The sequence below is a fragment of the Staurois parvus genome, unplaced genomic scaffold, assembly GCF_062004578.1.
Source record: "Staurois parvus isolate SC_StPar_1 unplaced genomic scaffold, SC_StPar_1.0 ptg000096l, whole genome shotgun sequence".
Lineage (NCBI taxonomy): Eukaryota > Metazoa > Chordata > Amphibia > Anura > Ranidae > Staurois > Staurois parvus.
In genome coordinates, this window is record NW_028317892.1 from 14,247,448 (window position 1) to 14,263,749 (window position 16,302).

Consider the following 16,302-nt stretch of genomic DNA (forward strand, 5'->3'; position numbering starts at 1 on the left):
GTTGAGATCAGGTGATTGATTCAGCCACTGCAGAATATTCCACTTTTTTTCCTTCAAAATCTCCTGGGTTGCTTTTACATTGTGTTTTGGATCATTGTCCACGTGTACTGTGAAGCACCGTCCAATCAACTTTGCTGCATTTGGCTGAATCTGGGCTGAAAGTACATCTCTAAACACTAAAGAATTCATCCAGATGCTTCTGTCTTTTGTCACATCATCAACACCATTGACCCAGTGCCACTGGAAGCCATGCATGCCCATGCCATCACACTGCCTCCACCATGTTTTACAGATGATGTTGTATGCTTTGGATCATGAGCTGTTCCAAGCCTTCTCCACACTTTTTTATTCCCATCATTCTGGTACAGATCAATCTTAGTTTCATCCATCCAAAGAATGCTTTTTCAGAACTGATCTGGCTTTTTTAGATGTTTTTTGGCAAAGTCTAATCTGGCTTTTCTATTCTTCAGGCTTATGAATGGTTTGCACCTTGTGGTGAACCCTCTGTATCTGCTCTCCTGAAGTCTTCTCTTGATTGTAGACTTTGACAATGATACGCCCACCTCCTGGAGAGTGTCCTTCACTTGTCTGGATGTTGTGAATGGGTTTTTCTTTAGCATAGGGAGGATCCTGCGATCATACACCACTGTTGTCTTCTGTGGACTTCCATGCCTTTTTATGTTGCTGAGCTCACCAGTGCGTTCTTCTTTCCTCAGAATGTACCAAACTGTTGATTTGGCCACTCCTAATGTTGCTGCTATTTCTCTGATGGATTTTTTTCATTTTTGAAACCTTACAATGGCCTGTTTCACTTGTATGAACGCATGACGTAAGTTTACAGCAATAGATTCCAAATGCAAATACCACACTTAGAATCAACTGCGCACCTTTTACCTGCTTAATTGATGAAGAAATAACAAACGAGTAGCCCACACCTGGTCATGAAACAGCTTTTGATTCAATTATCCAATTATTTTTGGTCCCTTGAAAAAGGGGGGATGGCTAATTATAAGAGCTGTAATTCCTAAACCCTTCCTCCAATTTGGATGTACATACCCTCAAATTAAACCTGAGAGTGTGCGCTTTCAACCCATATTCATTATATAACTATACCTTGAAGACGTTTTGGTCAATACCTGAAAAAACTAAAACTGTGCCTGTGTCCAAATATATATGAACCTAACTGTTTTTTATATGTCATGGAATGAACACCTATAGTATCTGGACATTGAATATGATGCTTTAAGGACATTCACTAAGGGAGAATAGTGTTTTTTTCACTATATCACACAGAACTAATATTCTTATTATTTGGATTTTTTTGATGATTTATGGATATAAATGTTTTTTCACATCACCGTAGGCTTATGTAATGCTATATGTGATTAGCACTTGGTACATTTGTAGTGAGAAGAATTAGCATTTGCAAATTTGGTGATTAAGTTTAATGTTTTTTCTTAAAGGAAGAGTGCACCATTTATTATATGTTATTGCTATACACAGAGTAGCATAACAATTAGAGCTCAGGCAACAGCTTAGCCACCCACTGAATTGTGCTCCAACATCGGCAGGTCCACTACAGGATAAAGGTATTTCTGCAGAAAGATAAATCAGTCTCTGGGACATGCATCCAAAGATGGCTGCTATCAGGGGTGGACTGACAATTCATGGGGCCCCCAGGCAATAGGGGATCATGGGGCCCCTGTGCCCTTGCCCAAACTCAAAAAAGCCTATGAAAAAGGTACCAGGGGCATCTCATGGGGCCCCTACTGACCCCGGGCCCTCGGCCAGTGCCCGAGTTTCCAAATGGTCAGTCCGCCCCTGGCTGCTATCCACTATTTGTATGCAGACTTATATTTTTAGGTCTAGAAGATACTGATAGGAAATGAATACAGTTTCAGTACCAGGTGCATTTATAGAGTATCATGAGAACATCCATTTTTTTAAGTAGAGAATATAAATGGCAGGTCTTAGCAACATTTCAGAATTATATGACTTCCTTTTAAGTTAGTATTGACAAAATGCTAAAGCTAAAGGCTCAACTGCAGCTATATGGTTTAACCAGACTAATTTGAAGACCACACATTTATCATGAGATAGGTTATCACACTTAAAAATATTTGCAGAGGGTAGGATGTTACTATAGATTTAAAGTGTAACTTAAAAAAATGCTAGCGAGAAGGCATTTATTTTAAAAGCATCTTACCTTACTGCACATATCGCACCCACCTTATAATCTCAGCTTTTCTTCATGTCATGTTAATGTAATTCCTGTCCTCATTTATGGGAGTTGCAGCATCCTTAGCAGGACATTCAAGTTGGCTGAAGCTATTGAACCCAGGTGAAGACAGGGCAAAGGTGGATGTGCCTGCAATAAGGTTAGGCATTGCAGGAGTGGAGGTAAATGAAGAGGAATTAAGTTCAACTTTAAGTTACCTTACCACATGCACGTCTCAGTGTAAAATCTCAGCCTTTCTCATTATCAGAAAAAGGATCTCCTGTGCACATGTGTGGGACTTGCAAGATCCTGGGCTGGCTATTCAAGTTGACCAAAGTTGCTGAACCCAATTGAAGACTGGGTGAATGGGAGGGAAAAGAGGTAGCTTGTGGCAGCGGCAGTTTCAATTCCCCCCTAGGTTTAGTTTTATAGGAGTGATTTCATAGATCAGGCAAGGTCACCTGTTTGACAACCTTCTGGAGACTTTTGAGAGGTCAGCCAGGATCGGTCAGAAAAGGTCAGCTGACCCCAAAGAAGTTTCCAGAAGGTCTTAAGGTCTTTATAAAAAGGAGCTGTCAGTGGGGTCCATTGCCAGTCTCCTGAGAGGACTATGTGGGCAGCCCTCCCTCCTCATCGTGGCCTTATGTGGTGGGTCTCTTTTGTATTTATTGCTAAAGGGGACAATTGAAATAATTTATTGTGAAAGGTTTTGATGACTCAAGTGTCAGTGGCTGCTTGATTAAATATTTTAAAGTTGGTTTTAAGTAAAATTAATTTATTGAAACCAATAAACAAGGTTGCAGGCTTATTTTATCCCATAAAGTATGGTGTTGTGTTGTTTTATTTGTCATGTTTGGAGTACTGAGCCTACAACCTATGATCCCAAATGAATGTGGATAAGTTAGCTTGTGCTTGTAAGGTCTCCTTTAAACAACTTTCTATACAAAAAAAAATGTGAACCCTAGATCAGCATGTTTCACAGCTCCATTTAAGTAACTCTCTTAACTGTAGAAAGTGGTAAACCCTTTAAAGAAAATCTATACTGAAAGAATATGGGGACTGCCATTGCTGACTTCCTTAGCTAAAGCAGGCCAGAGACGAGTCGAAAAACGAAAGGAAAATAGCTCATACGATTGCCATCAATTGTTTAAATTTTCTAAAGAAAACACAGCATGTTGAATCAGGCACTTTTGATTGCAGCATAAAAATTGCATGTCACAGTTGGCACACTAATGATGATAAAAACAAATGATTCGACAATCGACACGTATTTCGGTTGTTTTTCAACTTGTCTATTGCCTGCCTAAGGCATCCCAAACATTACCATATTTTCTTTCCTTCCACCATAGGTAAATTGCTCTATTCTACCTTCAAAAAAGTGTTGATGGGGGAATGCCTCTCGCAGCGCTACTGTGTTCTGCTGGCGGGGGGTGCAGAGAGTCTTTCTGGTGGGCAGAACACAATGAATGGATCGACTTGGGTACAATCAGCCTGCCCATACATGGATTGAATTTCAGCCTGTCACTGCTGAACCAGACTAATTTGGATCAATGTATGGCTTAAAAATGTTATTTGCCTGACTGTTGTTCTGATCCAATAGCTTTGATACCTTCTGAATTTTTACCTGGAACAAGTGTGCAGTTCAGCAGTCCTAACTTTATTCCGATGTTGTAATTTGTGTAATTGTACCAGGCCTGTGATTCAGAAATGGTTGAAATCAGAAACAGCAAGGACTTGCAGAAGGAAGGATTAGCCATGGTGGCGCCCTAATTACCTATCTAAAAATGTTCTTTTGAAGCGACTCTGTTGTGAAATTAAAAAAGAAAAATGAAGAAGAGAAGGACAATATAGTATGAGAAAAATCCGTCATTTTGCCACAACTCCAAAAACACAGTGAAAAGGAGTGAAGGCTGAACTTACAGAGCTTAACCCATTCCCTTTCATTCCAGAATTCCCAATCAAGTGATCACCGTGAAAGACTGGTTCCTAATCATTACTCCAGATTGGGAGCTGTCCGCGACAACCCTTAACCGCCATAGATGCATATCTGCAGAATTTGGGCGTTAAAGCCCATCTTACTTGCCACTGCACATTTGCAATATGTTGTTGACAAGTGTCGTGATAATAACCAGAGACTGGGAGCTGTCTGTGTCAACCCTTGGCTACCATGGATGCATACGTGTGGCATATGGATGTTAAAGAAAAAAAGAAGACAGGCACCCTCTGAGTGCAGTATGTAAGAAAAATTTAATGAACCACAATGGTAAAGCTCACAATGTAAGAACGTTAAAATAGCCCATCAATAGACTGTTACTGTGTCCTGCAGGGGATCATCCTGTGGGGAGCTGGCCGCTTAAGGTGGATGACAGAGCCCTGGATTCTCGATCACCTCCAGCAGCCTGGGATTCTACCTGACACTCATCACAGGACTCTGGAACCCTCCACTCTCCCCAGCAGCCTGAGATTCTGTCGCCACCTTAAGTGGCTAGATCCCCATGGGATGGACCCCTGCAGGACACAGCCTTTTTTAACGTTCTTACAATGTGAGTTTTACCATTGTGGTTCAATAAATTTTTCTTACATATTGCACTCAGAGGGCGCCTCTCTTCTTTTTTTTCTTTTGCATACAGAGCTGGCTTACTCTGAGATGGCTGCTATCTGAAGCGGTTACTAGCCATAGACTTGGGACTTATGGACACATAATACTGGACATTAGCCATCAGTGCACTGAGATCTCTCCTTTATATATTCATGTTAAATCCCACCTTACTTGCCACCTCACATGTGCATTACAAGGTTAACAAGTGTTAGAACCCATGAGTGCCTTCTATCTTCACCCAATCTGCATCAGAGAGGTTTAAAAGCTGAATTTGGAGAGGAGTTCGGCCCCATCCTTTTGGCATGGCAACATTTCACACCCTTAGTGGCACAATGTAAAAGTGTTGCACATAAGAAGTACCTGAACTTGTTCAACACTTTGTAAATAGCAAGAAAACTGTTGCATGGCTTTCATGAATTTGGCTCAAGACTTTCTAATACGGCCAAAACGCTGGAAAAGTATTGCAAAGGCTTTATTAAATTGCCCCTGTTTGCTTTTCAGACTGTGTATTCTACATTTATTTTTCTAACTTCAGACTAGCACTTTCAGACAATCAAACTGGAGTGCCCAGTAGACACTTACTCCCTCATACTATATGCAGCATGACTGCCAAAGCAAACTTTAAACTGTGCTAAGATTTTGCACAGTCCGTCTGCAGCTCCATACATGCCACAACTGACATCATATTACAGCCAAAGCTCCCAATCTCATGTGTATTCAGGTGGCGCAACTCCATTTTCATCCTAGATTTTACTACTTAAAATTGCCAAAAAAAGCACATTTTAGTGAGATGAAAAAATTTGAAAACCTCAATCCTAAAAAAAAAAAGCAATCCTAAAGCGCCAGCGTTGTTAAATGACATGTCAAAAAAATGACAAATAAAAATAAAAGGCAGTGCCTGTCTGCATTCAGCTTAGTCACTTGTGATATCTGCTTCATCTCTAGGAAGAAGACATGTTGAACCATCTGTATGAGTGTACTGCTAATGATGGCAGTGCCCTATGGTGACTTGACACCACATAGGAGGAGCAATGTACTAGCACATCGAGGAGGAAAAAGTGCTGCAGTCAATGACTCGGCTGGGCTGCTTGTGGAGTGCATCCATGGTTTGTGTGACAGTAACAGAAGCTGCAGAGAAATGCTGCTAGAGGCACAGATGGGAAGCAGACAGGCACTGGTCCAGTGTGAGCAATGGTCTGCCTCTGACTGAGCTGCCTCCCAAGTGTTGGGGACTTTTCAAGAAAGCAGATTTTACAGCAGACTGCTTGGACTTAGTAAGACCCCCTGCTTATATCTTAGAAGCTTTTATTCCTACTGAATTAGGATGGCGGAGGCTGAGTTGCACAGGGAACGCCTGCAAGCCATAGCAGTAAGTTCATTGTCTTCTACTTGTCTCTTTTGTCTTGAAAAAACGGGTGTGTGTATGTGTGATGTGTTTGAGGTTCCCCCTGGGGAGGCTGAGCATTCCAACATAGTAACAGTTGCTGAATGGAGGCAGCATGTTTCATAGCAGTCTCCACTGGGGATTCTGCATTTACTGGAATATTGTCTGTGCTTGTGATTTCAGATTCTTTATTCGGCTACGTACACCTACTGTCCTTTACTGGTAGATGTACACCTTGTCACTAAAATCTCACCTTATTTTAAGTCGAACTAATGTCCGCAAATTACTCTGATCCAGAGATGTGACCTCTGTGATGGTACCAACATCTTTTCCCTGTTTTTGCTCAACTTTATTGGCCGGCACAGAATGGTGCAACTCCCGCACATGTACACAGGAGTTCATTCATCCCGGCACCAAAGTGTAGAGAATGTACACTGAGCTCCCCATGTGCCCATTTGTTCTGGCTCCAACGTGTGCCAAGAATCTACACTGCGCTGCTGATGTGTACGGGAGTTTTCATCAAAGCACCAAGGTGTGCCAAGAATGTACACTGAGTTGCACATGTACATGTGAGTTTATTCATGCCAAGGTGTGCCAAGAATGTACACTGAGCTGCTGATGTGCATGGGAGTTTATTCATCCCAAAACCAAGGTGTGCCAAGAATGTACATTGAGTTGCGCATGTACACGAGAGTTTATTCATCCCAAAACCAAGGTGTGCCAAGAATGTACATTGAGTTGCACATGTGCCCAGGAGTTTATTCATTCCAAAACCAAGGTGTGCCAAGAATGTACATTGAGTTGCGCATGTGCCCAGGAGTTTATTCATCCCAAGACAAAGGTGTGCCAAGAATGTACATTGAGTTGCACATGTGCACGGGAGTTTATTCATCCCAAGACCAAGGTGTGCCAAGAATGTACATTGAGTTGCACATGTGCCCGGGATTGAGTTTATTTATCCCAAGACCAAGGTGTGCCAAGAATGTACATTGAGTTGCGCATGTGCACAGGAGTTTACTCATCCCAAGACCAAGGTGTACCAAGAATGTACATTGAGTTGCGCATGTGCACGGGAGTTTATTCATCCCAAGACCAAGGTGTGCCAAGAATGTACACTAAGTAGGACATGTGCACAGGAGTTTATGTGCATGAAAGTTCATCGCAAGACCAAGGTCTTGCAAGAATGTACATTGAGTGAACATGTGCACAGCATTTCATTCATCCCGATACTAAGGTGCGCCAAGAATGTCCACTGAGCTGTGCATTCTAAAGAAGAATGCAAACAGGCAGTTAAGTTTGTTTTGCTGGCAAAGAGACATAGTATGTTTCTGCAATAAAGTGCCTGCCCACTCACAATTTTTTACCCTTTCATTTGGATCTACTTTATCATGCTTTACGTCTGGAGGAAAAGATATTTAATCTCCAAATATGGAAAGGTTTCTTCACAGTGAGAGCTGTGAAAATGTGGAAGACTCCCTCAAGAGTTGGTTCTGGCCAGCTCAGTAGATTGCTTTAAAAAGGCTTCTTTCCTAGATACACATAAAACTAGATACTAACATTTATAGGTAAAGTTGATCCAGGAAATTTGCCTCTCAGGGGATAAGGAAGGAATTTTTTCCCTGCAGGAGCAAATTAGATCATGTTTTGCTGGGGTTTTTTTTGCCTTCTTCTGGATCAACTGTGTGTGTAGGATTATAACTTTTTTTTATGGTTGAACTGGATGGACTTTTGTCTCTTTCAGCCGGACTAACTATGTAACTAGGTTAATGTAATTTCAAAAGTTTTTTCATTCTTTTTAAAAGTGAACTATAATATTACACTATAAAGTTCTGCCTGCAAAAAAAAAAGAGTCGATACCTGTCCCTCTATCTGCACCTCCAAGCTTTGTTTTGTAGGGCTCCAGTGGTTGAAGAATCTTTATCATCCAATACACTTTCAGCTGTAATGGGTGCGTGTTCCCCTGCTGAGCACTGACTACTGTCCTATAGAGATGTATGGGCTACATCAAACTACAGAGAGCACAGAGGGACCAGGTATATGACACTCCCGGAAGTGTCAGAAAATGAAGGTTCTTCAGCGAAGCTTGGAAGCCTCGGTGTCAAGACCGAATAAGTCATAATTATTTTCTATACAGGGACCTTTTTTTTAAAGTTTTTATTTGAGCGAGAAAGTTGCTTTAAATCTGCAGGTTTTATCACAATATTACCTGGTGATCCTGCTATGAATTGCACAGGCATGGCCCACTGTCACTAATAAGGCAATGATGTACCACCACTAAAGCAAGTGTAAGTAGACAGTTAGTGGCTGATGGGGCTGGAGGAGATCAGCAGCACTGAGATTTAAAAAGGGTTGAAAAAACATGAAAACAATATTTATATCATGAAAAAGAAAACATGGAGATTGCTTATCATACACAGTGCTTTGGAAAAACCAATTGTCAACGATCTAGGGTTTGATTTGTTTGTTTGGTTTGATTGCACTGCTTCTGTAGAACAATTTGAACATATTTGCCAATATACTCTAATCTCAAGAAACAGAATCCCAATTTAAACAGTCATCTCCTAGAATTTTAAATGCCTTAAATACTTTATTTGTATGAGCTGACATAATTCCAGTCCATCTCAAAATTTTGTGTGCTATCACCAACTGATGTGCATAGCACAATTTCCATGATATAAAGTACACATAATCCAGCAAAAGATATAAGACTGTCAGGTGGTTTCACTATTTGGCATTAGCCAAAAATCCAAATATTGGTTTTAGGTCGTCTGTCCCTATAAAATGATGGTAACTATTCTTATGTTAAACAATATATATAAAGTGCAGTGCTAAGGGTAAATGAAAGTGCAAAATCCATATAGCATAAATAGATAATAATCATAAATAGTTCATATAGGTGATTAAATTGTGCTCTTTGTGATCTTGTATGTTCTAGTCGGTGCTTGTGCTTTCATAGAACAGAAGAAATGCGCACTCACTGGATGCGCTATAGTAATGCGCGTTATAATATATCTCCTGGTGTCATCAAAGGATCATCAGAATCAGGTCAGATAAAAATGGATCCAGGAATCTTAAATGATGATCCAGGGGTATCCAGAGTTCCCCTTAGGGGATGGATGGGTGCTGCTCGTGGAATAACAGGAGGCTCCCTCTCTGGGATCTTGAGGCTGGTACTGGGCGTCTGGGGGGTTAATACTCCACCAGGGAGTAAAGCAGAAAGGTGCCCATAGTGTAGTATATTTAAAATGATTTATTAATGATGCATCGACATGATAAAAACACTAGTATTCAGATGAAGTAAAATCAAAGGACTGACCATCCACAAGTTAAGATGGCCGCCGGAGCTCCACGATGTTTCAACGGCGTGACGTCACGGCGTAATTGGCTCCTCCAATGCGCTCACATATTCTTATGTTATTTGACAAATTATCCCAACTTAAGATTTCATTTTTCCTTTAGTCCTTAGTTTTATCCAACACTTATATACCATATAAGCACCTTGAACTCAGAGAACAACAGGACTGCTTGCAAAAAATTGCCAGTTGCAGGATAGCTAGGGCCAATAACAGGGTGGCTAAGAGGATGCTTGTCCGTCCATATGGAATTGCTCCCTCTGTAGCAGAGGCAGCAATGTGTTGCTCCCACTGCTAGCATTTAAGATTCAGCAGCATTTGGGTTAGTGACGGAGAAAATATTTCTCACTATGATCCTTCCCCTGGCAATTTGCCTTTGCCATTAGAGTCACCTGTCTGACATCAGCCTTAGGGACTGTATAAAATTTCTGAGTCTGAATGTTCTCAGGAAATCTGCCTCCACCCCACCCCCTGTACATACATGCTTTGTGTGTTAGAAATTAAACATTGTATTATGCAGACTTTTTTTTCTTTATATGACAAGCACATAGCTGTGATTTTCACGATGACACTTCAAAACAGCTCAGAAACCATCATGTAGAATGTACAAAATATCATGCGTGGGGTATTGTATTATCTTATTCTTTACAACTGATTGAGACTCACTCTGACCACGCTTCACCTTTGTAGCAGCCCTACATCATTCTAGTAGAATTGTAAACAATATAGAAATGTATGGTCCTACTAAGACCATCCATATCACTTTTCGGTTGTATCTCAAATCAATTATTAGCATCAATAATGCAAGACAAACATAAGTAGGAACAAAAAAAAAAGCAAAACAATTACAGGCTTGTAGAAATGTGATACGTCAGAAAATGCTGATAGAATGGTCTATTGTTTACAACATTAATGTGGTGTTTCTGGCAGGGCTGGAGCATGGCCATTATCAGAAACATGCACACAAGTCTCACTGGCTCCTTAGAAAGTTTTTTTTTTTTTAATTCAGCTCTGCTTTTTTCTTTCTAGGCATTCCATGTGCAATAGCTTTATAACAACATACATAAGTGCAGCTATACACGTTACAGATACACAAGTATGCAAGTTAGCCATTATATGATTTGGACAGGGCAACAGTGGGTGATAAAACAAATAAAAATATTTGGTGTAAGAAGTTCTGCACATAGGAATGTTCTGTTCAGGTTAATTCCACTGGATGGTAACCTTTTTAAGCTGCAGTGTATTAGTTTACCCTACTGTGTATTAGTTTACCTACTGGTAAATGCATGTGTTAAGCGTTGGTAAAATTCTTAACATTGTTACTGTTTCAGAGGTCACATCACATACAGTAGTTGAGTACATTTCACGAATGTCCTAGCAGGTGGCTCCATGATCATGCCACACATACCTTCATGCCTGTGTCAAAGATTCCAAGACAGCCGTTCCTAAAACTTTCACAGTTCAGTTACGGAGAAGGCTGGTATAATGTATGTTGGAAAGTATAATAATATACTCCATTCACACATGAACATTTTCCTTTCAATCTTAATAATAAAATGTATCTAAAGGCAGAACTTTTTTTTAGTTTTTGATAGTTAGGACCCCTATTATGTTGGGTTTTTTTTTTTTTTGCATTCCGTCTTTATTAACATTTTACAAAATGTTTACACAAATAAAAAGGAAAAATATACACACTTCAAAATATTTGAAAAATTTACAGAAAAGAAAAAGGAAATCATAATTTTTGTAAAACTGTCCGTTAGATAGCATAGCAGTATGTGAGGTCTTCTGGGAAGGACTCAAGTGTGTGTATTACATGTTGAGAGCACACTCAGTGTACAACTGAAAACCATTTCTAAAACAGATTGCTTTGGAGTGGAAATTGACCTGTATCAGAGTCCCCTAAGGTTAGTTAGTACAGGAGGGCCCAAGTTCCTTATTAGGTTTTTATTGCTGTGTCCCAGCTGAGGAAATTCTCTCTCTATTTGTGTCCTCGTGACCATTATGACTAGGTCTGAAAGTGAGGGAAAAGCCAACATTTTGAGTTGTCAGCAGAACAGGAATAAAGGGGAAACATTCAAGTGGAAGGGAAGTCAAAACTAAATCTACTCCCACCCCCATTCTAACCCACCCCTATTCTATCTACCGTGTAAAAGAAAAGGTCTGTATAATTATACATTCTAAAGTTGCTTTGGTCGAGTCACATGATCTCGCCAGTGCCGGCTTCAGTGTAGAGGAGAGATCCCCGACAATGGCTGCAGAGCCTTGCTGGTGACTTCACCCATAGGCTTACTCTGTGGCATCCGTTGCCAGCTGTCCCTCCTTTAAACTTAACCTGATGCAGGGATTAACTCATATGACCAGACCGGAGCAACTTCAGAATAGGTAAGTATAGACATCTTTTCTTTTACAGGATAGATAGAATGGGTTTAGAATGGGGGTGAGAGTAGATTTAAGCATAGTTTGGTTTTGACTTGCCTTCCAATTTAACACTTTTGCATTTTAACACATGTTGCACCATTATAAAACACATATCCAATTTCCCCATAATAAAAATATTACATGCATATTGTTGGGTTTTAATTGCATTATCAACAGATATTAACAAGCCTTGGTCCCGTTAATGATATCCATACCAAATTCTAAATTCAAAAACATAAGTCAACGCTGTCAAAACACGTGTCAAAACATGTGTCAATGGGCAAAAGAAATGTACATTGGTGCATGACAATCCCCCTGCCATTGCTACAAAAATGCAACTCTATGAATATAGCTCTAAATTGGCACTATGGAAACACTTATTTTGTCTAAGAATGGATTTATATTGCTTTGGAGAGATTTCCTGTGTTTTCAGCAGTAGAGAAAATTAAGGGAAAACTTTTAAATTGGGTACAAACAGAAAAAAAAAATCTGAGAGGGGTTTTCACCATTTCCTATTCTATCCAAAATGAAAAAAAGTTTTGGCTTTGGAGCAGCAGGCTTTTCTTCAACTGCAAACACCTTTGCTTTTAATCCCCAACCACACCATGGAGCTGCTGGGATCAAAGAAAAAGCGCTGTGTAAGATCCAGGTCGATCTAGTCATAGCTTACACAGTGTTGAGGACTCTTCCCATAAATATGGAACAGTGCTGGGTCAATCAGCAAGCACCAGGTCTGTCACATGAAGTGATCTTCCATATTCAGAAGTATTTGGTATTTTCTGGGCCCTACTTAATAGAGCAGCAGGGGAGTGAAAGAATTAAAAGGGATTAAAAATCCCATTTCAGTGTTTGCAGATGACACCAAGCTGTGCAGTGGAATAATGTCCTTACAGGATGTCTCCAATTTACAAGCCGACCTCAATGCTCTGTTTAATTGGACAACTATGTGGCAAATGAGATTTAATGTTGATAAATGTAAGGTTATGCACTTGGGGGTTAAGAATATGCATGCATTATACATACTAGGGGGGGTACAACTGGGGGAATCAATGGTGGAGAAGGATCTGGGAGTTCTGGTAGATCACAAGCTTAATAATGGCATTCAATGCCAAGCTGCAGTTTCTAAAGCGAGCAAAATCCTCTCTTGTATTAAAGAGGTATAGACTCCAGAGAAAGATCATATTACCCCTGTACAAATCATTAGTGATACCTCATCTGGAATATGCAGTTCAGTTTTATGCACCAATTCACAAAAAGAACATTGGGGAACTGGAGAAAGTACAGAGAAGGGCAACCAAACTGATAAGAGGCATGGAGGAGCTCAGCTATGAGGAAAGATTAGAGGAACTGAATTTATTCTCTCATGAGAAGAGGAGATTAAGAGGCGATATGATCAACATGTATAAATACATCAGTGGTTCATATAGTGAACTCGGTGTAGAGTTATTCACCCTGAGGTCATCACAGAGGACAAGGGGGCACTCTTTACGTCTGGAGGAAAAGAAATTTAATCTCCAAACACGGAAAGGTTTCTTCTCAGTGAGAGCTGTGAAAATGTGGAATAGACTCCCTCAAGAGTTGGTTCTGGCCAGCTCAGTGGATTGCTTTAAAAAAGGCCTGGATTCTTTCTTGGATACACAGAATATAACTGCATACTAACATTTATAGGTAAATTTGATCCAAGGAATATCCGATTGCCTCTTGGGGGATCAGGAAGGAATTTTTTCCCAGCAGGAGCAAATTGGATCATGCTTTGCTGGGGTTTTTTGCCTTCCTCTGGATCAACTGTGGGTATAGGATTATAACTTTTTTTTTTTTTTTTTTTTTTTAATGGTTGAACTGGATGGACTTGTGTCTTTTTTCAGTCAGACTAACTATGTAACTATGAATGATGAGCATATGCGGTTCCCTACATGGGAAAATCACCAGTTTTGCATTACATATATCCTACCTGATAAATGGCTGCATTTTTGTTATCTTGGCATTAATTTTTCATATCTAGATGCCTTGGTTGTGAAATGTCTACTAGACACATGCACGCCAGAAATGTTAATTTCAGATGCATTCATTCCTTGAAGAATTTCGTTTCGTCATATTTGTTATGTTAAGCTGATTCACTTTTAGAATTCGTTTCATATCTTGGGCATATATTTGCATATTTGTTGGTCCCAGGGGATTCAAAACATTTAGCAATTTTCTGGAAGGATTGCTATATATTCAATATATTATCCAATTGGATGGTTTTGATATTTTCGGATGATAGTCCAACCCAAGAGAAATGGCATGAGCTGATTGGACAATATCAACTGGTGTCATGTGCATCAGAATTAATGAATGGAACAAAATTCAGATTCATGCATTATCCAAATCCGAATGATCAAACAAATTCGAAAATTGAATTCATTTCCCCATGGGCACCGAACTACTATTGTATCATGTGATGTCATCTGAATGAAACAAATGCATTTTTTGTTTGTTTATAATTTTGTTATGACTTTTTTCTGATTTGTTGACATTCATTACTATGTCCATTCAGAGACTGGTATACATCCAAATCTCCGAAAATTAAATAAATGAAAAACGAATCTTCAAAAACAAAACGCACATGTCTAATCCCTACAGATGCAAATATCCTAATCTATCAAAAGCCACTGAATTTGTGATGAGAAAATGCAGGCCAATGTATTACCTGATTCAAGCAATCTCGCCAATATACGTCAGAGAATAAGAAGGAAGTTGCACAGAACAGAGTCATTGACAAGAGATGTAGTCCTGCCATGGAGTGATGGGACAATCTTACTAAAGCTGTCTTGCAGTAGACCTTATAACCTGCTAGGTGGCTCAACATTCTGCCCATTAAACACTGATATATTGTTATGGGGCACATGTCTTTCAATGAGTCTTTCTTTCTTACTGCATATTTTTTGTAGGGTTTCCCAAAGAAATGATTTTGTATGAATATCTTTGCCTGGCAAGAAAAAAGACCGCTGTGTTACTGCTTGGCAGCTGACCGGTAGTGCTGTTAGTAATGTTATCATTTGGATAAAATTTTATACCAACATACATAGTTCACACAAAATGATGTATTCTGACTAGCACACTGTAGAGTTTGTATGTTCTTGACTATTTTAAATGAATCCGAGCTTTAATTACACATCCTGCAGATGCAGGAGATCTAGTGATATTGCATCCTGTTTTACTTAAAATCCTTCATTAGCAGAAGTATGGTAGCAAGCCAGAACCATAAAATCGTAGTCAAGGCAGCACAGCTACTCCAAGTTGCGTGTCTGGCAACAAAGTTGGAATAAAAGCATCAGGCTCATTCCATATATGTATAATTCATCTGCAGCACACAGGAAGGAAAGGCAACAGAATAAAGTCTTTTTTACTAGCAATACTAAAGAACAAAGGAAAATTCAGTTTTGGAGCTAAATATAGTAGCAGTGGTTTATTGTGTGCAATAATAACTGGCTTGTATGTAGGAATTCAATGCTCAGCATTATCAGAGTAATTTAGTGTCTGCTGGTGTAACGTTCAACCACAAGAGAAACCAGGGTTATGTGTCTGGTTCTACTAAACATAGCCTATATCTGTTTATTACTTTGAAGGGTAAAGTAGTATTAAACCCAAACCAAAAATGTTATATATTGCAGCTTACCAATCGTTAGATGTGGTAGCTGAATTAGTTTTATTTTTTAGGATTTTTTCCCCTCTGTTTTCACCTGGTAATATGGCTAGCAACACACCTTAGAGTGCCCCCACTCTGGATAAATGAGCACAGGGGGCACCTTTAGACAACAGTCTTTGTCAGTCTGGGGGGAGGGGAGTGTTAGATGTACTAGAAGATTTAAAAACACTAACATATTGAAGCCAAACTCTACCTAATACGTTTTAAGCATTTACAGCAAACAGTTTTTTTTCCTTTTTGGGATAAAGGTTTTACATAAATAAATAAAAGCTGACCATTCTAAGCACCCCTGTCTTAACCCCTTCACCCTGGAAGCTCCTGGCCCTTTAAGGGTTTCAGAAGCCAAGAGGCGGGGCGAGGTTTAGGGTCATGTGACTGCCGTGACACGACGTCACGGCGGTCACATGATCAGGAAAGGTCCCGATCGAAAGAGGAGATCGGGACCTTTCCATGAGTACCGAACATGTGTGCTGGGAGCGTGCAGGGCGCACGCTCTCAGCACATATGTTCTTTTTTAATAGAACGCAAATGTGCGGCCGCTCGGCGTCTAGGACCAGACACTGGGAGGCCGCACATTTGCATTCGGCTGGCATGAAGAGGTTAACAGGGGTTTGTCTAAACCCTCCAACTGTCACATAT

The 16,302-nt window shown here is 40.0% G+C and overlaps 1 protein-coding gene across 3 annotated transcripts in view; it reads left to right on the forward strand.

Annotated features, from left to right (window-relative positions):
• Positions 1-5,905: 5,905 nt before the first annotated feature.
• The window catches only part of PALM2AKAP2 (PALM2 and AKAP2 fusion), a 459,422-nt gene continuing 449,025 nt past the window's right edge, over positions 5,906-16,302 (forward strand). For all 3 annotated transcript variants that reach the window (XM_089670918.1, XM_089670919.1, XM_089670920.1), the window contains exon 1: positions 5,906-6,186. In XM_089670918.1, the coding sequence (XP_089527044.1) occupies positions 6,142-6,186 (45 nt within the window). In that variant the 5' untranslated portion in view covers positions 5,906-6,141. The remainder of the gene's footprint in view (positions 6,187-16,302) is intronic.